Source organism: Symphalangus syndactylus, chromosome 3, assembly GCF_028878055.3.
Source record: "Symphalangus syndactylus isolate Jambi chromosome 3, NHGRI_mSymSyn1-v2.1_pri, whole genome shotgun sequence".
NCBI lineage: Eukaryota > Metazoa > Chordata > Mammalia > Primates > Hylobatidae > Symphalangus > Symphalangus syndactylus.
The window spans coordinates 46,486,958-46,510,619 of record NC_072425.2 but is presented as its reverse complement, the minus strand read 5'-3'; the positions used below and the strand labels follow the sequence as shown (position 1 = coordinate 46,510,619).

The following is a 23,662-nucleotide window of genomic DNA, read 5'->3' as shown; positions in this document are numbered from 1 at the left end:
AGGAACTCCCATTCATTGCTCGTGAGTTTGCAAAATGGTATAGCAACTTTGGAAGACAGTTTGGTAGTTTCTCACAAAACTAAACATCCTCTTACCATATAATCATAACTTGCACTCCTAGGTATTTATCCAAATGAATGGAAAATTTATGTCCACACAAAATCTCACACATGAAAGTTTGTAGCAGCCTTACGTATGATTGCCAAAACTTGGAAGCAACTAAGATGCCCTTCAGTGGGTGAATGAATAAGCAATCTGTGGTACATCCAGGAAATAGGACATTATTCAGTGATAAAAAGAAATGAGCTACCAGGAAATAGGATATTATTCAGTGATAAAAAGAAATGAGCTATCAAGCCACAAAAACATATGTAGGAACCTTAAATGCATATTACTAAATGAAAGAAGCCAGTCTAAAATGGCTACATACTCTATGATTCTAACTATATGACATTCAGGAAAAGGAAAAACTATGGATCTGTGGTTGTCAAGGATTAGTAAAGCACAGAGGATATTTAGAACAGTGAATCTACTCTGTATTATATTGTAATGGTGACTACATGACATGCATTTGGCAAAGCCCGTAGAACAGTGAACCCTAAGGTAAACTATGGACTGTGGTGAAGAATAATGTATCAATATTGGTTCATCAGTTGAAAAAATGTACCAGACAATGCAAGATATTAATAACAGGAAATTGTGGGGGTGGGTGGAGGGTACATGAGAACTCTTTGCACTTTTGTTAACTTTTTCTGTAAACCTAAAACTACCCTAAGAAATAAAGTCTACTAAGTAAGATAAATAAAATTTTAAAAATTAAATACATCTGCTGGGCATGGTGGCTCATTCCTGTCATTACGGCACTTTGGGAGGCCAGGGCAGGTGGAACATTTGAGCCCGGGAATTGGAGACCAGTCTAGGTAACATGAGGAAACTCCGTCTTTACAAAAAATACAAAAATCAACGGGGTGTGGTGGCGCATGCCTGTAGTCCCAGCTACTCGGGGGGCTGAGGCTGGGGGATCACCTGAGCCAGGGGAGGTGCAGTGAGCCATGATCTTGCCATTGCACTCCAGTCTGGGCAACAGAGTGGGATCCTGTCACAAAACAAAACAAAACAGACAAACAAACAAAAAACAACAACAATAAAACCCCACATCATACTTTCTGAAGAGTAGATATAATATATATGTACGATTTGAAGAACAGAATTGCCAGAACCTTACGGGACCTGTATGCCTGTCTCAATCATATCCTCCTATCCTGCCCACCAAGAGGTAACCACAATCTTGAATTCTGTGTTAACAATTGCCTTCTTCTTTTTTTAAAAAATGGTTTTGCTATCTATGTATGTATCCTTAAACAATATTCTGTTCAGTTTCTCCAGTGTTTGAACTTGAAGCATGTGAAAGCCTGTTTTGGGTATTCATGCGTGACTTGCTGTTTTTCCTCATTGCTGTGTTGGTGAGATGCCTCTGAACTGATGTGTGTGGCTGTGGCTCATTCATTCCCACAGCCGTATGAAATACCATAATGCACGTATCCATTCTGTTCCTGCAGGCCATTTAGGATGCTCCCAGTTTTTGGCTGTTACAAACAGTGCTGCTGTGAACACCCAGGCTTGGGTCTCCTTGGGCATATGTGTGAGACTTTCCCTAGGGATGTGTCCTAGTGGAATGGCAGGGCTGTGGGGCATGTGCATCTTTGACATGACTCATGTCAAATAGTTTTCCAAGTGGTTGTGCCAATGTACACCGGAGTAGCACTGTGTGTTGTGTTCCCTGCCCGTGTCCTCTTAGCACTTGGTTCACTGGACACACTGCCTGCTGTCCAAATGCAGTGGCCTCTGCCTGAGTGACCCTCCCAGCTCCCACACCAGCTCAGGCCTCCTTGGCTTTCAGCTGAAAAGCCTTCTTTGACCCTATGAGGCCAGATTGGCGTCCCTCCTCGGGCTCCACAGCACCCTGTAGCATGAGGGCTGCGAATTAGCCACTGACTTGTCCGTCTTCCTAACTGCTCTAAGGGGTCCTTGAAGGAAGGGCCACATCTCATTCACTGCTTCTCTCTGGAGTCCAGCACAGGGCCTGATGCATAGCTGGTGAAAAAGGTGAGAGTGAGGCTGGAATCACTTTGGGGCATGAGGAGGCTGTGGGGTGCTGAGCCATAGCTGGAGGCTTGGCAGTGGCAGGGGCGTCATGGAGTCAGGCTCCAGGACCACAGCCACACAGTCAGCCTGCCCTGAGAGGGGCTGTGTGTAGCCCCTGAAGAGGAAAGATGCAGTGAAACCAGAAGTCAGGACCTCCGTCCCCCGCCTCAGGGACCCTTTCCACCCTTTTGTGGAGTTGGGTGGCAACATGGTTGAAAGCAGACCACCTGGGGTGGAATCCAGGCTCTGCCACTCACTGGCTGCGTGACCTGGGCCAGTCACTGAAGGTCTCTGTGTCTCAGTTTCCTCATCTATAAAATGGGGGCAAAAATATCTCCTACCTCACAGGATTATTATAAAGATTAAATTAAATGAGTTCATATTTGTAAAGCATTTAGAACAGTGCTTGGCACATGACAAGTGCTACAGAAATACTTATGACATATACATGGCTGGGCGAGGTGGCTCACACCTGTCATCCCAGCACTTTGGGAGGCCGAGGCAGGTGGATCACTTGAGGCCAGGAGTTTGAGACCAGCCTGGACAACATGGTGAAAGCACATCTCTACTAAGAATACAAAATTTAGTCAGGCGTGGTCGCGCACATCTGTAGTCCCAGCTACTTGGGAGGCTGAGGCATGAGAATCACTTGAACCCAGGAGATGGAGGTTGAGCAGTGAGCCAAGATCGTGCCACTGCACTCCAGCCTAGGTGACAGAGTGAGACTCTGTCTCCAAATAAAAATAAAATCAATCAATCAATATTTATGGCACAGAAATGAATAAGGACGGGGGGCTGGGCTGCCCCGAGTAGGCCTCTAGGGGACTTGCATTCCAAGGACCCTTGAGTACACTCTCTCAGGGTGAATCGCTTCCATGGGTCCTTCCTGTTATTCTCAAGCCCTGGGTTCTGTTTATTTCCCTCTCACTGCTTTCAGAGTCGACAGTGATCTGAAGTGATAGGGTTATTCGTCTACAGGTTTAGTCTGCTCCCCCACTTTTCTGCAGGCTGCCATGAGGCTGTGGCTATCTGTGTCTTCCCATGGAAGATGCCGGCCATGGGGTGCTGGGTGGGCTGTGTGGGGGCTGGCTGAGACGTGGCCCTGTCCTGGAGAAGCAGAGACTTCTGACTTGCTGGGAGTCCTGACAGGGAATGTTTGGGATGTTGGGGGAGGAAGTGAGGCAGAGCAGGTTCTCGACTGCAGGGGAGCCAGTGAACACAGGGACACCTCTCCATAGGAGGTAACACTGGTGCTGAAGCTGAAGTCATACACTTGGCAGAGAAGATTCTGGAAGGGGACACAGCATGAGCAAAGGCTAGGATGTGTACCATATTGCAAGGCCCATGCCTGGAATCCTCAGGTGCTCAGAGTCTGGAGCACATAGGGTGTCTGAAGTAGGTAAGGGGGAGGGAGGGATGGGCCACAACGGTCTTTCATCATCTCTCCCCCACGCCTAGGCTTTCTGTTTGGAGATCCTGGACAAAACAGCCCCTTGAAGGAGACTTTAGGATACCTCAGGCCCTGGGCACATTGTTCAACTACCCTGTTGTATCTGACAGAGGGAGGGTCTGAGAGAAACCAACAGCTTGGTGCTGTTTGGTAGAAAAACAACAATAAACAGGGCTGTGGGTGGACAGATCAAAGGGTTCTGTTACCATAGCAACAGAGGGACAGGCCAACTCTAAAATAAAAGAAGAAAAGTAGGCACCTGCCAGAAAAGGTTCTGAAAGAAATCTCAGCACACCCCGGAGGGAGACACAGGAACAGCCTATCTGGGCCTTGCCTTGGACAATCTGGGTGACCCTGGGCCCTGGATAGCACCTTTCCAGGCTCAGTTTCCTTATCTACACAGAAAGGCACTTCTGCAGCACCCCGGGACTCTTCAGTTTGAGAACCACAGCCTTGGAAAGTCCGGAATGTGCTAGGGTTCTATGCACAGAGCCATTGATAGCAGCAGTGCTTATTACAGAATAGAAGGAAAGCAGGTAAGAGCCATGATAGCAAACCATCAGCTAGACACATCAGACTGCACAGGTTTACATTGTCTAAATGGTCTAGTAGGACAGGCATCCCCATTTCCAGAGTCTGTTGACTCTGGCACTGCCGGTGTCTCCCCACCACAGCTGGAGCCTTGGGAACCCCTTGTGAATACTCAGCTCCCACCTTCATCAAGAATAGAGGCGGCAGCCATTCAGCCTCCCTAGCCCACTGCTGGGCTCCACACTGAGCCACTGTGCCTCGTTCTGTCCACCTGGCCCAGCTCTAGGCCTTCCACAAACTCTGCCTGACTCAGCCTGCTCTTATTCCTTGATCTCCTGGGCCCTCAGTCTGCCCATTATTCTACTTTTTTCTCCTCATCTGTAGAAGGGGAGAACATTTCCCTGCCCTACTCACTTCCCAGATCTGTGGCCAATGAACAAAGGTTTAAGAAAGCCTGTAAAACTGCTAAGAGCTGCCCAGGTGTTGAAAGGCAGGGTTAGGCAGTAGGTGAGAGGGTAATTAGTGGTATTGTCACTAACCTGCTAGGTAACCTTCTGGGTTTCTGTTTCCTCATCAGTAAAATGAGGTTGAGCACAGCATCTACTTCCTAGAATTGCTGTGAGGATTAAATGAGTTAACACATGATGCCAGCTGTCATCATCATCATCGCTCTTATTATCATCATTGCTTGTTATTATCACCACCACAGGCTCTCCCTCGCTCAGGGGCCCAGTTAGCCAATGATAGCTCTTCCTAGTGTTGACATCCTGTCTGGATTTCTAAATTCTGGTGGTGGGCGGGGAATTCCCTTGGGATGAAGTGGGACCCACCCAGCTGTTCTGTTGCCTACCTTGCAGGGTGAATGGTGACCAGATGTCCCCCCGTCCAAAAGTAGCCTGTCTGCTCGAGTGGACTCAGTTCCTGCCCCCTTGGCCCATGGGCACAGCCAGTGTCGGGTCCGCCCTCCTTGCCAGTTCTGGTTGTGACTGTCTGGAGTCCCGCTTATATGTGGAAGGTGGTCAGGTGGAGGGACATAGTTCTCAACCTCTTTCCTAAATGGCATTCTCTGCTGCTGCTCTGAATGCATAACTGCTTACCAAGCTGAGTAAACACTCTGTCTCGAGATAAACGAGGCTGAGCATCTTATTTTCTATAAAACCTTCTTGTCTAAAAGGATAAAAGGCTCTGCCCTCAATGCATAGAATGACCATTTCTGGTTTAGTGTAAGAATTCACACTAAATTCCACAAAAGATTTCTCTAATAAAGCAGTGAGAGAAACAGAGATTCTTATTTTCTTAGTGTTTGTTACACTGTACAGAAATCCTACCAAATAGCACACCACACTGCAGCTCAGCTGTACCCCGCAAAGACAGTTCACTATTCTAAATGAAAGTCAACAAAACTACAACCTCCTAAGGCACTCAAACTTCCCTAATCTGGAGAATCCTAGAAAGACCAGTGTGAGTTCAGGGCAAGGCTGACTGCAAGACAACTAAAAAATATATTTAACAGTACTTTTATGTGAGGTTATTTTAACAGCAAATATCTGATATCAAATGTGTGAAAAGAAATATATTGCCCATCACTTTGAAAATAATATAGTATCTAGAAGGAGCTTTCAGAACGTTTACTCCCTAGTGGCACTTTTTAGGAGATGTACTTTAAAATTGGGATAAATAGGCAATGTCATTTCTCAAGTGATGGATCTTATAAATGAAGGCTTCTACAATGTATGAGAATATACTCTTTTAAAAAGCCCAACATTTCCCCCTCATTCTGCATGTATTCATATTAAAATCAACTTCTTTCACAACACCTTGTATTTGGCCTCCCTGGAATTACATGTCTCAAATGGAAGGAAATGGAACTGATGAAGTGTTCCCAGTGGGGTACCGGGCAGTCTGGGAGCTATGCACCCTCACTGTCCTCATGTACCAGGGGCTGCATCTGCAGGCTTCCCTCCTGCCGGCTTGGAGGGCTTACCTCCATGCTGTACTTCTCCACCGTCCTTCGCAGGGGGTCCACAGCCTGCCAGCAGATCAGGATACACAGGTCGATCAGCAGCATGCCCCCCACGATCACAAGCAGTTTCTGGTCCTTGATGATCTACAGAGCGGGAAGGAGCGGAGGGGAGCCGATGTGAGAGACAGTTTCCCACGCAGCAACTGGGGGCCCAGGTCATAGGGGGAACCTGCATCATAAACTCCCCAGCTGGAGAGCCTCCTGCAATTCCCCGTCACCCACAGGATAAATCCAGCCAAGCTCCTCTGCGTGACATTCAAGGCCTTTCACAAGCTTGACCTCATCACTCCCCAAACACACATGTGCATTTTGTTGAAGTTTGGCCGCTCCTAGTCCCTGGCCGAGCTGTGATTTTCACCCTCCAGGTCTTTGTAGGTGCTAGTTCTCTTGTCTGGAACACCCTATTCTTTCCATTTGGCAAACTTCTAATAATCCTTAAACACCTCGATCAACTGTCACCTCCTCCATGAAGTCCTCTCTAACTCCTGCAGCACAACTAATTACTCCATAGCGCTTTGTCCACATACTTAATTATCAGGAGGAACCAGAGTAGCAACAACGAGAAGAATAGCTAACATTTAACGAACACTTACTCTGTGCCTTCCTCTAGGTTGATGGTTTCAGAAGCAGTGTCTCATATAAAGGCAAATATTATTATTATTCTTATTTTATGGATGAGCAAACTGAGGCTTAGAAGGGCTAAGTAACTTGGTCAATATAATAAACTTAATAAGAGATGAAGCCTGGATTTGGACTGAGCTCTCTTTTCTCCAGAATTCACATCCTCAAACATTTACAGCAACAATCAGAAGCTAAATTAAGTTGTATACACATCTTCCCTCCTCAGTAAACTGGGGAGCCCTAGACAGAAAGCAAGCCCGTTTTATTTGTGTTCCCTCAGCACCTACCAGCACCTGGCATGCAGTAGCTACTTAAAAGTCTGATGAATTGAATCGACATGAAAGAATATAAAAAGAAGAAATATAACTCCCATTCCTCTTTGCAGCCTGGGATATTTTTATTACTCTGTGAGACTTCTACCCCACTTTACGTCTGTTTGATAGGGATCGGCCGGGGGATAAATATTTTCGGTGCCAAAGCTGACCTGTATTTCATTCACTTCATGTTTATATATCCCTCACTCTCCAGAAAAGCTAATGTAATGAAGTAGTTCTGGAAAAGACTCATGGAAAAACAAACAAAACTCAGGCAGAAGCTTAAGAAATATCACCAGGTTTGGTTTTTAACTATTAAAGCCATTTTTAAAGGAGAAATAAAAACCCGAGGGCCCTTTATGTTACCGAATGTAAAAAGAACACGAGGAAAGTGTTGGTTTAGTGACTGCCAAGGAGATTAAATCCAGCAAAACCGCTTTCCCTGGGGGCAGGGCACCAGCAAAGCCCACTCTGAGATTTTCAAGGATATGGTGAACTGCTGGTGCTTTGCAGAAACCCAGCTTAACTCTCACCCTCTGGGGAACTAGGCAACTCCCTGCCAGTCTTGAGAAACTGGGGCAAAATGCCTAAGGAGCTTAGCAGTTAGGGGATGAGCTGGAAGGAGTCTCATATCTACGTGATGCTGAACACGGGGCTGTTTGAGCCCCCAGGCATTTGTCCAGCTATTCCTGACCCCTGGAAGGCCTGACCTGCACCTTTCTGCTGGCATACTCCTACCCTGATTTCAAGGTTGAGCCCAAGCAGCTTCTCTACCTCCATGAATCTAGGCATACCCCGCAAGGGGCATAGATGGCTTTAAAAGCTGAGCACCAGAATTTTCCTCTTGTAAATGTCATAAAGTAAATCCTTCCAATTTAACGGCTCAAGTATGAAATCTGAGGAAGTGGATTTTTTTTTTTTAGATGGAATTTTGCTTTGTCACTTAGGCTGGAGTGCAATAGTGCAATTTAGGCTCACTGCAGCCTCCGCTTTCTTCCTAAGTTCAAGCAATTCTCCTGCCTCAGCCTCCTGAGTAGCTGGGATTACAGGCATGTGCCACTAGACCCAGCTAATTTTTGTATTTTTAGCAGAGACGGGGTTTCACCATGTTGACCAGGCTGGTCTCGAACTCCTGACTTCAAGTGAGCCACCTGCCTCAGCCTCCCAAAGTGCTGTGGTTACAAGTGTGAGCCACCACACCTGGCTGGGGCAGTGGAATTCTAAAGGATTTAACATTAAGTGGACCTGAATTAGAATTCTGGCTCTGTTCCTTGCTACCTGTGTGACCATAAGCCAATCACTTCCTTGCTCTCATTCTGCATTTCTCATTTGTAAAATGGGCAGGGGCAGGGGGAGGGAGAGAGCAGGAGGGCTTCTGTGTTATTCTCCAAGTATGGTATAAAGGAAAGAACACAGGTTTTGGAAGTAGAAGACCTCATTCTAATCCCAATTCTTGTCAAGCGTGATCTTGAGCAAGTTGCTTAACTTTGCTAGGACTCAGTTTCCTTCTTTTTAAAGTGTGGTCAGTGATCCTTAAATTGTACAGTTAGTATAAAAATAAAATGAGATGAGGTATGGAAAGCATTTAGTACAGTGTCTGGCACAGAGAAGATGATCAACAAATGGTAGCTGGCTACCATTACTTGGGTTTTGACAATTAGTGATTCTATGTTTATGTGTAAGACACAGTGACATCTAGGGGCAAAATGTGATACTGCACCTAAGCTCTACTAGACACAAGATTAATCATCATGTGTGGATGGGTGCATGGTAGGAAGATGCTGATAATCAGAGGAGAGGAAATGGTTATTTTCCTTTTGGCACCATTCACAAACCCTGGCATGTAACCAGTGTTTGTGACTGAATGGGGTTAGGCTAAGTAGTTATGAATCACTTTTTATTTATTAATTGTAGAAATATTTATTGAGTGCCTACCCTGAGTCAGGTTCTGTTCTAGGCACTGAGGATGCAACAGCGGACAAAACACACATTCTGCCCTATGAAGCATGCATGTTTGTGGGGAAGACTAGTAGTGAAAATTATACAAGTACACCCGTGGGAATAGAAAATACAATGTCAAGTAGAGGTGATTTAAAATAATCTTAAATAATGAAAATAGAAGGAAGGAAAGAAAAAAAAGCACTGATCTGAGCACCAGAGACCCCTTACATTAGGCAAGGCCATCTCCCTATTCTTAGATTCTTTGACTTCCTTTCTTCTCTTAAATGCTGCCTGAACTTCTCTCTGGGTTATGTCAGTGCTCACTGATGCTATCACATGCAGTCCTCTCTCTGGGGGTAGGAGGTACTTAGTGGCAGGTGAGAGCAAAGGCACCCAGTAATGATTAAGCATCTGGTTCTGGAATCAGATCTAAGTTTGAAATGAACTACCTAGTTGTGTGATCTTGGGTAATTCCCTTCCCACTCTGAACCAGTTTCCTCATCTAGAACATGGGGATAATATTTGCACATGCCACACTAGATTACCAGAGCCTGGCTTACAATAACTGTTTAACAGATCCAGCGATTTTTACTAAATGTGACTTCTGAGTTGTTTCGAGCAGGGATTAGCAAACTACTGATTTGGCCCACCATCTATTTTTGTAAATAAAGTTTTACGGGAACGTAGCCTTGCTCATTTAAATGGTATACCCTCAATTACAAGAAGGGTAAGGTAGAGAAATTTACACCTTTACCATACTCATTTAAATGAATGTCATTTGCATATTTGTCTATGGTTGCTTTCATTCTATAAAAGCAAAGTTGAGTAGCTGCAACCATGACAGAAGAGCCTGCAAAGTCTTACCTATTGACTACTGGCTCTTTGCAGAAAATCTTGGCTGATGCTTGGTTAAGAGAAAAGGGCATTTATTTATTTTTTCAAAAAACTTAAGATTTTCTGACCTATTCAGCCTGGCTTTCCACTAGAGCCAACTCATTTCTTCAGGGAACACCATTCAGGGGGAATACAGCATGGATGGTACCCCTGGGGCTCAGCTCTCCTGTCATCTTTAGATGGCGGATGCTTCAGGATAGCTGCTAAAAGCCCTCAGCATTTTTCTTAAGTTGAGCCCAGATGAAACTCTGAGGGTTTATCCTCAGATGCTTTTCCCACTCATGTTATTGTCTGCAACAGAACCCAGTCATATTTGTAGTGAACTTCCATTGTCCTCAAAAAGCATCTGCCCCTAGAACAGAAGGTGTCATCTCTGAATTTCTACTCTTGTCTCAACACTTCCATTTGGTCCTAGTATGAGGCAAAATAAAGACTGTAATAAACCTTCTCAATTTAAAAAGATTTTACAATTGGTCTTTAGAAAAAAAGTAACATGCTGTAAAAATACGAAATTTGGAAGCATTAAGTCACACGTGTTTAATAGCCTTTAATAGCCTTCTTTTCCTTCAATGCTTTCAAAAATGTAGACATATAGGGCATATGGGGTGAAGTTTGTGTATGTAGGTTTGGGGAGGGCAAGCCATCACGGATGGAGGGAGGAGGGGTGGGAGCTATGCAAAGAAGAAAAGGATAAAAAAAATGCATTGAAAAAAAGCATATGATTGCATTTGCAAATTTATATAAATCTGGTATATATGTCAGTAAAAAATAAATAATAAATAAGGGGGCCACTAAAAAAAGTCCAAACTTCTTTAAAAGACACAAAACAAGTCAGTCACCAAAGGACAAATATTGTATGATTTAACTTATATGAGGTTCCTAGAGGAGTCAAATTCATAGAAAGGACAATCGTGGTGGCCATGGCTGTGGGGAGAGGAAGGGAGAAGAGAGAGTTAATGTTGAATGGGTATAGAGTTTCAGTTTGGGAAGATGAAAAGGTTTGGCGATGGATGGTGATGATGGTTGCGCAATACAAACGAACAATATGAACTGCCAAAGGCTTTCAGTACAAGATTTGGTACTAATTTTGTGGTGAAAATGATGAAGGCTGGATGAGCACATTATTCCAGTGTGAGAAACTCTTTGGGGTCACTCTGGGCTTTCTAGTGATTCCAGGAGCCGGTTTGCGGTGCTGTGGTTAAGTATTATTTACCAACCAAATTACAGGAGGGTAAGGTAGAGAAGAGAAATTTATATCTTACCCAAACCACACACTCAATCAGGGAACCAGATTGTTTTGAAAGGGTTGGGACAGGTGTAGTTCAAAATTGGGCTCTTCTTCACAGTTCCAGTTTTTTACATAACCAAGTTGGTTTTTATTGCTACAGTTTTGTTTTTATTGTGGTAAAATGCACATAAATTTTGCCATTTTAACTAACCATTTTTAAGTGGAGAGCTCAGTGTCATTAACTCAATAGAGGTGGCCCTGATCCCCTCTGTGCATGAAGCTTATTGCTCTCATTTCCCTTTCTGTCCCCTGACATCACCCTCACCATCCTTGATGTCATTTCCCCCGCTGGTCCTGAGGCCCTCCTCACCGTCACAATCATCTTCCTCTAGATGCCTGGTGACACAATTACCATCCTCTGATGTCCACCTCTGTCACCTTCTAGTCCTCTAACCTCATACCCGTTAAGGGACTGTTTTAATCCCCACTGTCTCTGACATCATTACCCTTAAAAACAAAAGTAGAAAAAAAGTTTTAAAAAGTAAAAAAAAAAAAAAAAAGTAAAGAAAGTTTAAAAAGTTAAAAAAGTGTGTGTGTGTGGGGCTTGTTTCTCAGATAAGCCCCCTCCCTGGATGCCTGGACCCACTGCAAGCCTGAGCTCTCAGAGTTGCCCCAGACCCTTGGCAGGGACCGAGTTTCCCCCGGCTCAGGCAGTGCAGGAGGAAGTGAGCAACAGCGCATGGCCTCTGGTGACCACACCACATCACTGCCCCACAGGGAGCTTCCAGACAACTGAACTCCTGCTATTTTCCTGATATGTTTTGTCGATTGTGGCCAGACAGTTGGTGTTCCTGCTTCACAGTCATGTTAGAGAGCATAAAGGTGGGTTCCTTATCACAGATGACCATAGGGATGAATCACATATTAGCACAAAGGAACCAACACTGTGCTTCTTCCAAACCAGGGTGGAGTTGTCATCCTGGTTTAAGAGCAGAGCAGCTCTTAAACCAGAGCCGCAGAGCTTGAGGGGCCCCAGAAGCCACCTAGGCCAGTGGCTCTCCAGCCTTGGCTTGCTTTGGCCAGGGATGGGGAAAACACAGGCTCCTGGGCTCCTCCCAAGGTTTCCAGTTCATTAGCGTCAGGGCGGGGCCCAGGAACTTGCATTTCTAACAGCTTGCAGGGCAGCTACACTCAGAAGCCCTGATCTAGACCACAGGTCCCCAAATTCGGCAGTATATTAACATCCCCAGGGAAAGCTGAAAAACTACCGATGCTCAGCTCCGGCCCCAGAGCCCTCATTTCAACTGGCCTGGGCGACTTCTTGTAGTTTTCAAAAGGTCCCCCGGGATTGCAGTGCGCAGCCACAGCTGAGGAACTCTGGGGTGGCCAGGCCTCTCATCTTACGGAGAGTTGTCATAAATGCTGCCGGGGCCCAGAGACAGCCCCTCCATGCGAGCACAGGGACAGGGTGGCAGAGCAGGGCCCTTTCCCCCCTCTAAATGCAGCCTGTGGATTTCCTAAGGTGGTTCGGGTGTGGGGCAGGGGGCAGACAACAGAATATACCTCCGCCTCATCTGGAGAGGACAGGGGGCTGCAGTCCTGAAGAAGAACCTTGGCAGTGAAGAGGTGGGTGGGGGGCCTGAGGAGTGAGAGGTATCACCAGGGCACCTGGCAGGAGCCCACAGAATCAGAGCTAAGGGCACAATACTATGTTAATGCGTCTGCACTCTACAGATGAGGACACAGAGGTCCTGAAAGACTAAGAGCTTTGTCTAAGGACACACGGCAGATCAGCAGTGGAGCAGAGACTAGAACTCCAGGCTTCTGTTTTGCCTTTGGCCTCACTGCTCTGGCTGGGTTGCTGTCTGCCACCGGCTCCAGGTAACCAGGGAGCAAAATGCAGGGTCACATGAAAAACTGGAACAACAGGCTCCATGTTCCACTGGGATGAGCCCACAGTGAGGATCTGCAGAGATGTTGGTAAACAAGTGATGCCCACATCAGGATTTGAAGAGTGTGTGCAGGGGGCTAGGGTGTGATGGGTGGGGAACTGAATTGAGAAGAGGATTTTTGGTAAGAGGTGTCATGGTACCCTGGTGAGAGAAATGGGTGAACTGGGAGGGAACGCTTCCTCCATGACCTCAAATCAAGGGAGACGCCTTGGTTTCCAGTGAAAAGGAGATCACTGGGTGGCTTGATAGGAGTCTCTGCAGCCTGGGGGATCCTGTGGGCTGGTGTCTAACTCCTGCTTGAGAAACATAAAGGTGGATGATGGACTGGCCAGCTGCTCTGAGGATGGAACAAAAGAGAAGCAGCTACTACAGTGACATCAACCTTCAGTCCTTGAGTTTGTAGGTGCAAAGGAGATGCAGGAATGCTTTCTGCGCCCCAGATGTGGGCCATGGGTGAGGGAGAGTTTGTGTGGCCCTGTCCAGGACTAGCTGGAGGGGTGAGGTGACCCCAGGGTGGAGAACTGAAGGATGCTCAGGAGCAGAGGAAGAAGCCACAAGTAGCCAGTTGGGGGAGCATTTCACCTGCATCAAGATCATAGCAGGAGAGAAAGTCCCAGTTAATGAGGGACTCAGAAAAGCGCCCTAGGAGTCTAAAGGGGCCACTGCAATCCTTGCCAGGCTCAGGAAGCCCAATGCCAGCTCTGAGCAAGTAAGGTATTTCCTGCCCCTTCCACCATTCCTAATTCCAGCTCCGGAGGGGTTGGACACCTGGATGGATGGGATGATGGGGAAAGAATGCAGGCTGGCCAAAGACAGAGCAGCCAGCCTATACTCCTTTTCCCAAGACAGGTGGCTGGCCTGCTGCAGGCCTGAGCTGGGAGAGGGAGAAGCTGTGCCAATCAATGCAATTTGAAGTTTTGAATATAACAATAGACTCTACATATTATAATAGTTACTGACCAGAGGACCTTCAAAATCACAAGACTTGCCACAAATTTTATCCAGAAGAAAGGGGAGATCCAGTACCACTGCAAGAGTTAAAGAGGACAGTGGTGGACAAAGTTTCTCTTTGACTAAGAGTCAAGGTCTGGCAACATCATGTCTATACCAAACCGCACGGGTGTGAAGGCTGAGCTCCTGTCCTACAAGGGCCTCTTGGAAAATGGAATCATTAAGTCAGGTACCAGCCTTGTTTCACTCCTCTCTTTTAAGGGCTCCCTACTGCCCATAAGTTAAAGTGCAGATTCCTTAATGTGGCTCCTGCCTTCCCTTCCAGCCTCTTCCTGCACCCTGTCCCCACGAATCCTATGCCCCAGCCACACCAAGCCTCTCTCAGCCCCTGACCACCTGCCTCCCATCCCCAGGCTGCCATGGATGGTTCCTTTGACAAGGTCCCCAGCATCCCTGTGCCCTTGGCTTGGCTAACTGCCACTCACCCTCCAGGCCCCAGCAGAAGTGGCACTTCCTCCATGAAGCCTCCCTTGAGTGTTTTGTACCCCAGCACCCCCCACATGTCCCCAGCCAGCCCTGACAACTGTGTATTATAAATGCTTTGTTAACTGTCCGATTTCCCCAGTAGGCTGAAGGTGGCAGGAGGTAGGGATTGTGTTTAGCTTGGATCCCCAGCAAATAGCTCAGTGCCTGGAATATAGTATATACTTGCTAGATAAATGCTGGGTGAACACTACTAACACCCTGAAACAGAAGGAGAATGATTACCTTCTTCTTCATTTTCACATTTTTGAAGATGGCGTGGACTCTCCAGGTCTTTGCAAACATGGCCCCAAAAGCGGTCGTGTAGCCCACGGTGAGAATCCAGGTCCTGACCTAGAGGCCATGAGAAAACACAGGCATTGACCTTCCTTAGGTAGACTTCATCAGGTACGAGACCACCCTGCAAGGGGACTCTTTATGATGGGGACAAATACTCCCCTCTGCACATCATTGAGTTTCACTGGCATCTTTCAATCAAATTTCCATTCAATAGGCATTTAGTTCTATCAGCCACTTACCAGACCCAGGGCACTGGGCACACAGGAGTGTAAGATTCAAATTGTGCCTTAGATGGGCCTAGAGAGAGCCAGACAGAGGCAGAGCCACAGAGGTCCCCCAGGACTGCTGAGGTACCACCAAAAGGTGATGGTCCAGCCCTCTGGCCTTCACTTCCCTCCTCCCTCCCTTCTTCCTGCTGCCCAGCCATCTCCCCACATGGTCAGGCCATGTGGCTACTACCGTCCAGTGTCACCTTGGAAGGTCAGTTAATCAGCATGGGCCAGACTGGCTGCTGAGCCCACACTTAGACCTTGGTCCCTGCTTAGGACTGAGGCCCTGTCTGGCTCTCACCTATTCCCCAGGACCAAGGTGTGCCCTGACCCCTAGCCCTAGATTGGTGGCTAATGGGAACAGCCGGCCCTGACAGGAGCCTACAACTTGGATCCCTGAAGGCTGGAACAGGCTGCCACCACCTGTTAGGTCTTAGGGGCCTCCAGGATGCCCGCCTTCACCTGTACTGCATCACTCCCAGAGCCTCCAACCCTCACCATTTAGACTGGACATCCTCTAATACCCAGGAGACTTGCACATCTCCAGGTGGGCCCCACATCGTGGTCCAGCCCTGCGCTGTGCACCACTGAGTTCTGGGGCCTCCCACTCACTGGGACAGAAAAGCCATGTGCACCATGAGTTGCAGCTCTGAGCTTGGGTCTTTACTCTCCCTCAGCTCTGTTGAGCTTAGTTTCCTTTGAAAGGTTCCAACCTCCCTTGACTGAACACAAGGCAGAAAGGTGGATGTGGCAGGGGAAAAAGAGAGGCAGCCAGGCTGCAGCAGACAGCTCAGGCCCTCTGCATCCAGAGGAGCTGAGCACAGCAGCTTTGCTTGGCTTCCCCAGGTCCCTTCTAGTTCAGGGCTGGCTGCCACCAGCACATGTAGGAAGTTTCCAAGAAATGTTCCCAGCCCATTCCCCTTACGGATTCATTCTGCTCCTGCCTTTCCGGCAACTTGACTCTCCAGGTTTTCAGAGACAGAACATTTTGCATTTCCATTTTATTTGTAAAAATAGGAACTATTTTTAGATTGCAAGGCCGATCCACTAAATCAAGGGAAGGACAACAGTATCACAGCGCTTGTTCAGAAACACAGGCCTGTGAAGCATGAATGCTGCGAGGGAGGGTACAGGTGGGCGCTTAGCCTTCTATTTTCTTTTTCTTTTTTTTTAATTTCACAAACAAGGAGAAATCAGATGGGTAAAAATGAACCACGGTGCTTTAGAAAGAATGTAGAATGGCCACATTATTACCCAGATGATCATAAAAGGATGTGAGAAAAGTATACAAAACAGGGAGGGGGAAAGAGCCAATGATAGAGAATTTAGACCTGAGCATATTCAATGACCAGATAATACATCTTGTCATCTGTCAGAGATGCATGGGATTTGACAGTTCATCTCATTCATTCACTCATTCATTTGTTTGTTTGTTCATTTGTTCATCTTCAACAAGTATTATTAGGCCAGAGGCAAAGTAGATAACAATAAAAACAAACAATAACAACAGTAACAGACACCAAGGTGATTTTTTGGAGGTGTCAGTTAAGCTAGGAAATCCCTTAACAGGTGAAGAAACTGAGGCCCAGCGCATTTAAGATATTTGCCTTAACCATGCCACGCAGCTCCAGAGCTGAGCCTGGAACTCGACGCTTTGTCCCGGTCCAGGCCTCTCTCCCCGACATCCTGCTGCTGCCTCCTCCTCTGATGGAGTCTCCTCAACCCAAATCAGGTTCGTCTACACCTAGGAGCTGGATGTCAAAGGACCAGGACACACCCAGAGGGGGTAGCTGACCAATCTGTAACACCCTCCGGGGACCTCAGCACACTTGTAAATCTAATTTATTGACACGACTGTTAAGACCAATGGTCTACAGCATTTTTTGATAACGTTCTCTTGAACATGTTTAATTTTACAAATGACCATATACAGACCATGGGCATTTTAAAAAGGACAAAGATGAAGTAATATCATCATTTTTACCTCATTCTGTGGCTGACAAAGATCTATTTTGAGGAGATGTGTCACTCCAGTGTGCAAAGCATTCCTTTTTTTTTTTTTTTTTTTTTTGAGATGAGATCTTGCTCTGTCACTCAGGTTGGAGTACAGTGGTACAATCACAGCTCATTTCAGCCTCCATCTCTGGAGCTCAAACAATCCTCCCACCTCAGTCTCCTGAGTAGCTGGGACTGCAGGCATGCACCACCATGCCCGGCTAATTTTTTTGATTTTTAGCAGAGATGAAATCTTGCTATATTGCCCAGGCTGGTCTTGAACTCCTGAACTCAAGTGATCCTCCTGCCTCGGCCTCTCAAAGTGTTGGGAGTACAGGCAAGAGCCGTCGCATCTGGCCTCAGTGTGCAAGCATTCTTAATATTTGCTTTGACTTAGGTTTTCTTTGAAATAATCATTTCCAGGCCACTTGTCTATTTTGTGAGGGCTGAATTCACTCAATCATATAATTAGTCAAATTAGTTACAATTCAATAATATAAATTTAATCTGGCATCTGGAAACTACAATATGTTGCCATAAACTAAAAGCGAAGAATAGCTGAGGATGCCTGGGCAGAAAAGAGTTAACATAGCAGGCCTGAGACTGTTATCTTTAGAAAGGTCTGATTTGAAGGTTGGTCCTTGGCTGGTATCTGAGAGCTTGGATTCTGGACAGTTCCCACCATCCCCTCAAGGATAAGAACAGCTCACTGTGCCTGAACTGGTTGTGCAAACAAAGTGGTTTTTGCTGAACACTACCTGCCTTCTGGGAGTCTGGAATTTTGTTATGTAGTAGGCAGACGGTGTCGACATATCCATCCCCCAACTAAAAACCCTGGGCGTGGCATCTCTAATGTGCTTCCCTAGGCAGCATTTCACACATGAGGTCGCTACTCATTGCTGGGGGAATTAAGCGTGTCCTGTGCTCCTCCACGGTGATAGGGCTATCAGAAACTGACACCTGGTTTCCCCTGGACTTCGCCTCCCCACGTGCCTTTTCCTTTGCTGATGTTGCTGTGTATTCTTTCGGTGTAATAAGTCATAGCTGTGAGTATGACTGTGCGCTAGGCCCTGAGAGTCCTAGTGAATCATTGAACTTGGGGGTTGTCTTGGAGACTCTCAATGCTGTATCCCATTGCTGTCTGGTGTAGAGAACTGACCAACCACTTTGTCTTTGGCAGCGTTCCTGCCTACAATCACCAGACACCTACTGCCAGGGCTCCACAGTGAGTCCCCATATGAAGTGTTACTCCAGCTTAAGTTTCTGGGATTTAAATCCATCGCTGCCCCACAGAGCCCTCAGGTTAAATTCCAAATTCTTAGCAGGCAGGGCGCAGCCCCCTCCACCTTACCTCTTCTGATATTTCTCAAGCCATCCTGCCCTGCCCAGTCTTTCCCCTCACATTACACTGGCTCATGCTGCCGGGTCTGACACGCGCTGTTTCCTCCACCCAAAATGCCATTCCTTGTTCCATGTTCTTCACAACTTCTCATGCATCCTCTGAAATCCAAACTTGTGAGCCACTTCCTCTGAGAAGCCCACTGAGACCTTGCAGGGAGGTCATGACCACTTCCTCCTCGTGACTTCTGCCTTCGAGCACGTTTCTGCTCTGCTGGTCACACAGAGATGACATCTATCTGATTACCTGTCTGCCTCTCCCACTAGATGAAGCTACCGGGAGGCAGGGCCTGCTTTGCTCACCTTTAAATCTCTGGAGCCAAGAGGAGACAATCAGGCTGGATGGGCCAGTTTAGGAGGTCATGAACTCTTTGTCACCACAGATGTGCAAGTTGAGCCCGAGCAAGCAAATTAAAGGAAGACCACAGACAGAACTGGAGCATTTGATAGCAAAAGAGGCTGAGTTCATGGCCTCAGCTGCCCCTTCCACATGCTGTCTGACAGGTAGTGAGCTCCCCATCACTCCACATATTCAAGCAAAGCTTGGAAGACCCACCCCCCTTCTCTCCCTTCATCAGAATGCTGCAGGGGCATTTCCTGCACTGAGGGAGTTTTCATTTAATGACATCCCTTCTATGTGGCTCTATGATGCCAGATAAACTAGAAGGTTTCATCTGAAGGGTTCTAATGATTCTGTTTTCCAATATGTTACCACCAATACAAGTCTCTACTGATTCATCAACACCAAATAGGTACTTCACTTTTTCTCCTAAAGTCTTACGTGTGTTTATTTTTCTGATTTAACATCTTTCTTTTTCTCCCCTTAGCCATCAAGTACTCAGCCCCCTCTGCAAACTGCCTTGAACATAATACATCCATGGGGGAAGACAAACTTTAGGCAGGCAGTGCCCATCTCAGTCCCAGCTATGAAAAAGGAAAAGGAAATGAGAGCAATTCTCCAAATGGAAGGAAAAATCTATGCCCAGAACAATTCTGCTCAGCCGCTTGCTCCACTGATTTCATGAAGCATGCCTGGCAGGGTGAAGGGCTTTCATTGCCCTTCTGGGGATCAACATGAAAATGGACACACAACCTCTGCTGGCAGGCCTGTTCCGACAGATGACGGACAGGACTGCTATGCTCTGGGTCTCCTTGTTGCCACAGATTCATGTGGGCTTCAGGCCAACAAGTCAGATGGAGGAGCAAGCCCTGGTGGCTGGCTGGACACAGGGGCAAGTCACTTTCCTGCTGTCCAAATGGTTCTCTCAAGGGCCTTTTATTTCATTCTGACTGCTCATCTGAGGTGATCAACAGTGAGAAGGAGGGAAGAAACTCCCAGAGCGCCCCAAAGCAAGCCCCAGACCACTGTGAGGTATGAGGTGGGGAAGCTGAGAGGCCTGAGGTCTCCAGGGCCTGTCTTGTCTTCTAGGGCAGTGGCGACAGATAAATCCTGAAGTTATAAGACTCTGAAGAGCAGCCTCTAGAAATAGCCCCAGAAGACCCCATCTTGCTCAGGGTCTTTTGGGTAAGACCTGTACAGAAAATCTTCTCTGGAGTTTGGAGTACAGCAGAGCCTTTCTGGGGGGACGGTGCAGGGGGCAAAGGTGACTCAGGACCCACAGGAGTACTCTGGAACCCAAGTCAGGGCCCAGGGGGCATCTTAGAAGCCTTGGGGCAAATCAGAGAGAGGTTTCTCCTCTGGGAGGAGAAATTTCTGAAAGACACCCCGTCTGGGCCCTTTCTGAAGGACTCCACTCCTCAAGGCCCTTGAAGCCAACAAACTCCAAGAACTTGGCTCAAAGATCCGATCACAGGCCGGAAATTCACCTCCTGTCCCTGATGCCAACACCCTTGTGTAGTGCAGAAAGTGCGCAACTGCCCTTGGCAGCCTTGGCTCAGGCCACGGAACAATGCAGAATGAGGAGGAGGCCTTTCTTCCCGTTCCCCCACAATCCCAGAAGGTGCCTCAGGACTGGAGGTTGGGGAGCTTTTTGGAAACGCAGCATTCTCAGATGGGTAGTGGCAGGAGTGGGTGGGGCATTTTGGGGAGGGGGCTGCTGTGTGCCTTCATACATCTCTGTGGACAGGAGACGTGGATGAGTGGGCGTCAGGGCCAGAGAGGAAGGACTGAGTGGCCACACCATGTGATTGCAGCTGCTGAGAATTCCATGGGCAAGGATGGTGTATCATTTAGGACTTCCAGAAATAACTGGAGCTCACTCAGAGGGGTCCCTTATTTTAAGTCTTCCCTGATTTGTCCCTTGCTTCTGGGCCTTTCCCACTCCCCTAGGCCTGTCTCTGCCACTGTACACAACATAGTAAATGGGAACTGTTTGTTTACTTAGGTTTTCAATCTACACTGCCAGCTCCCCGAGGACCATGATCTGTGCCCAGCAGGTGCCTGGGAATGTTATCATATGAATGAATGAATTGTGGGAACAAGAGTGCTGAGCAGAGCCAGGGGTTGGAGTGGCCCACATGTGGGGTGTCTGGAAGGGAGGCCATCATCTGCTTATTGGCTCAGGAGTCTGGGGAGTCCCTGGTTCCCCACTCAGCCCCCTCCTCTGGAAGGGAATTGGGGGTGGGGAGGCCACTGTCATCAAGTGGGCATCTGTACCCCATCCAGGACTCCAGTTGGCCCAACCAGGCCCTGTGACAGCCAGTCCCTGTGGCCCTCTCCTTGAGCTGGTCTGGACCTGCCAGGCAAGGCCACCACCAAACCCTGTGGGTATCTCCTAGTCCAGCCTTCCTGCTCTCTTCTGAAATCACAAAGCATGTTACCATGGCCAGCCATGAGAGCCCACCTGCAGAAACAGCCCCAAACCCACATTATTACATTGTTTTACTTCTCAACTGCCTCAAAAAGAAATCCCCATGCAACAACAACAAAACCACAGATTTATGGCCTTTTAACTAAAAATATTCCATTAATTCCTACCAGACTTGAATTTCCAGGGAGACCAAGTGGGTGTTCCTAGGCAGCCTTTACCTTTCTAGTTAGAGTTAGAAAATCCCGGTACCTCTAGGAGGGCAGGAAGAGGGCATCACACTCCCCAGTCCAGTGTCTGGGCCTCCCTTGCCCCATCCCTGCCTAGCTGCCACCCATCTGAGCAGAGTGAAGAGGCTGAAGGGGTGCTTTGGGACTCAAACCCCACCCTGCCAGCTGTGAAGGAACCACCCTGCTTCCCGAGGTTCGAGGGTGGGGGCCACACTCTAGTGTCTTCCAGCCCAGGAGCTCCTTCCCTCCCACAGCTGGGCCCCAGGAGACCAGGCTTCTGGTGCTTCCATTTATCTTACACAACCAGTCTCCAAGAGACAAACACAAAAATAAAGCATCAGGTACTAATCTTATCCCTGCTCTTCCAAGTGCGGTCTGGGGATGTGGCATCAGCATTCCCTGAGTGTGTGTCAGGAATGCACAGGCCCCCTTCTAGACCTGCTGCATTCCATCCAGACCCCCAGGTGGCTCAGTGCACACTGAGCAGCACTGTCTGTGCATGCAGGAGCTGGGATGGGAGCCACCCTTTGGCAAGGGGACGGGGGTTGGGGCAGATAGGAACCGGAAGGAGACAGTGAGGGCCTCTGGGATGCTGATAAAGTCCAGCTTCTTGATTTGGATCCTGGATTCACAGCTGAGTTCAGTTTGTGAAAATTTGCTGAGTGCCACGCTTATAATATACATACTTTTTTTTAGTAGAAAAATAAAAGAGTTAGGGTGGTCAGCAAGTAGAGGCAGCTGGGAGCTAAAGCTGAGCCATGCTCTTCTGAGCATGCCTCAGGGCAGCCCTGGGCCGAACTGGCTTCTTAGGCCAGATTCCAACCACTACATGGCTGCAGCATCCTCAGAGGTCCCGTCTGTGTCATTCTTACCTCCCTTGCTGCCTGCCCCAAAGCCCCTTTCAGCACTCAAGGTGGCAGAGGCAACCACCAGCTTGGCTTTGACTTAGGCAGGACCCAAGTCTGTTCCTGCCCCAGTTTTGGTAGAGCAAGGCCACAGAAGGCCAGAAGTTGCCGTGGGTACCTACATCAAACTGGCCAGCATCAACCGGTTTTCCCAGCCTCTTCTTTTTTATTTTTTTTTTGAGACAGGGTCTCCCTCTGTCACCCGGGCTGCAGTACAGTGGCACGATCTTGGCTGACTGCAACCTCTGCTTCCCAGGTTCAAGTGATTCTCCTGCCTCAGCCTCCTGAGTAGCTGGGACTATAGACGTCTGCCACCACGCCTGGATAATCTTTGTATTTTTAGTAGAGATGGGATTTTACTATGTTGGCCAGGCTGGCCTTGAACTCCTGACCTTAGGTGATCCACCCACCTCGCTTCCCAAAGTGCTGGGATTACAGGCATGAGCCACCGCCTCCCAGCCTCTTCATCCCAAGTTTACTCTGCTTTATCAGTGTCTCTCTTAATGTTATCCAGAAGTGAACACAATTATCCAGACATAGTCCCATCATTCGTTCATACATAATGATAACAGCTAAGATGTATGAAGCCTTACTGTGTGACAGGCACTAGGTACTTTACATACATGATCTCATTTAATCCTCACAACCCTATTATTATCATCCCCATTTTACAGAAGAGGAAACTAAGGTTAAGAGATGTTAAATAGGGTAAACAAAAACCAGTGAATTGTACACATTAAAAGGGCAAAATTTATGGTATGTGGATTATATCTTAATTTAAAAAAATCTGAGACAAAAATTTTGGTAATATTGGCTAAGTGGTTACCGGATCCCTAAGAACTTAGTTGACTGTTTTTTTTTTTTTCCTTTTCTGGTATAAGCCAGCTCATAAAAAATCAGAATATTCTTGATTTCTAATGAAACATCTCAGTCATCTTTGTGGTCCAACAGAGCTAGTTTTAAACTTCTTCCCTGCTGCCTAGCAGTGTGTGACAGGGCTTCAGTTTTCTGTTCCGTCAGGTGGGGACAGTGAACTTGGCCTTGTCAGGTGGTCATGAAGGAAAGGCTGCCTCTGGCTGAAAGCTGGCCTTGGTGAATCGCAGAGGCTGAGGGCATAGGCTCAGGGAGTTAACAGGAAGCTGTTGACTACCCCACGCCCAGGAATGCTTCTGAGAGCCCAGGAAGCTGTGTGAGGCCCACGCTGGGATCTAAGGTCCACCTGGAA

General features: G+C 47.5%; 1 protein-coding gene across 2 annotated transcripts in view; it reads right to left on the bottom strand.

The window, feature by feature from the left end:
• Positions 1–23,662, bottom strand: part of GABBR2 (gamma-aminobutyric acid type B receptor subunit 2) — a 415,572-nt gene that overhangs the window by 66,147 nt on the left and 325,763 nt on the right. For both annotated transcript variants that reach the window (XM_055271718.1, XM_055271719.2), the window contains 2 exons: positions 14,819–14,926; positions 6,111–6,233 (listed from right to left, as the gene is read on the bottom strand). In XM_055271718.1, coding sequence (XP_055127693.1) covers positions 6,111–6,233; positions 14,819–14,926 — 231 coding nt within the window. The remainder of the gene's footprint in view (positions 1–6,110; positions 6,234–14,818; positions 14,927–23,662) is intronic.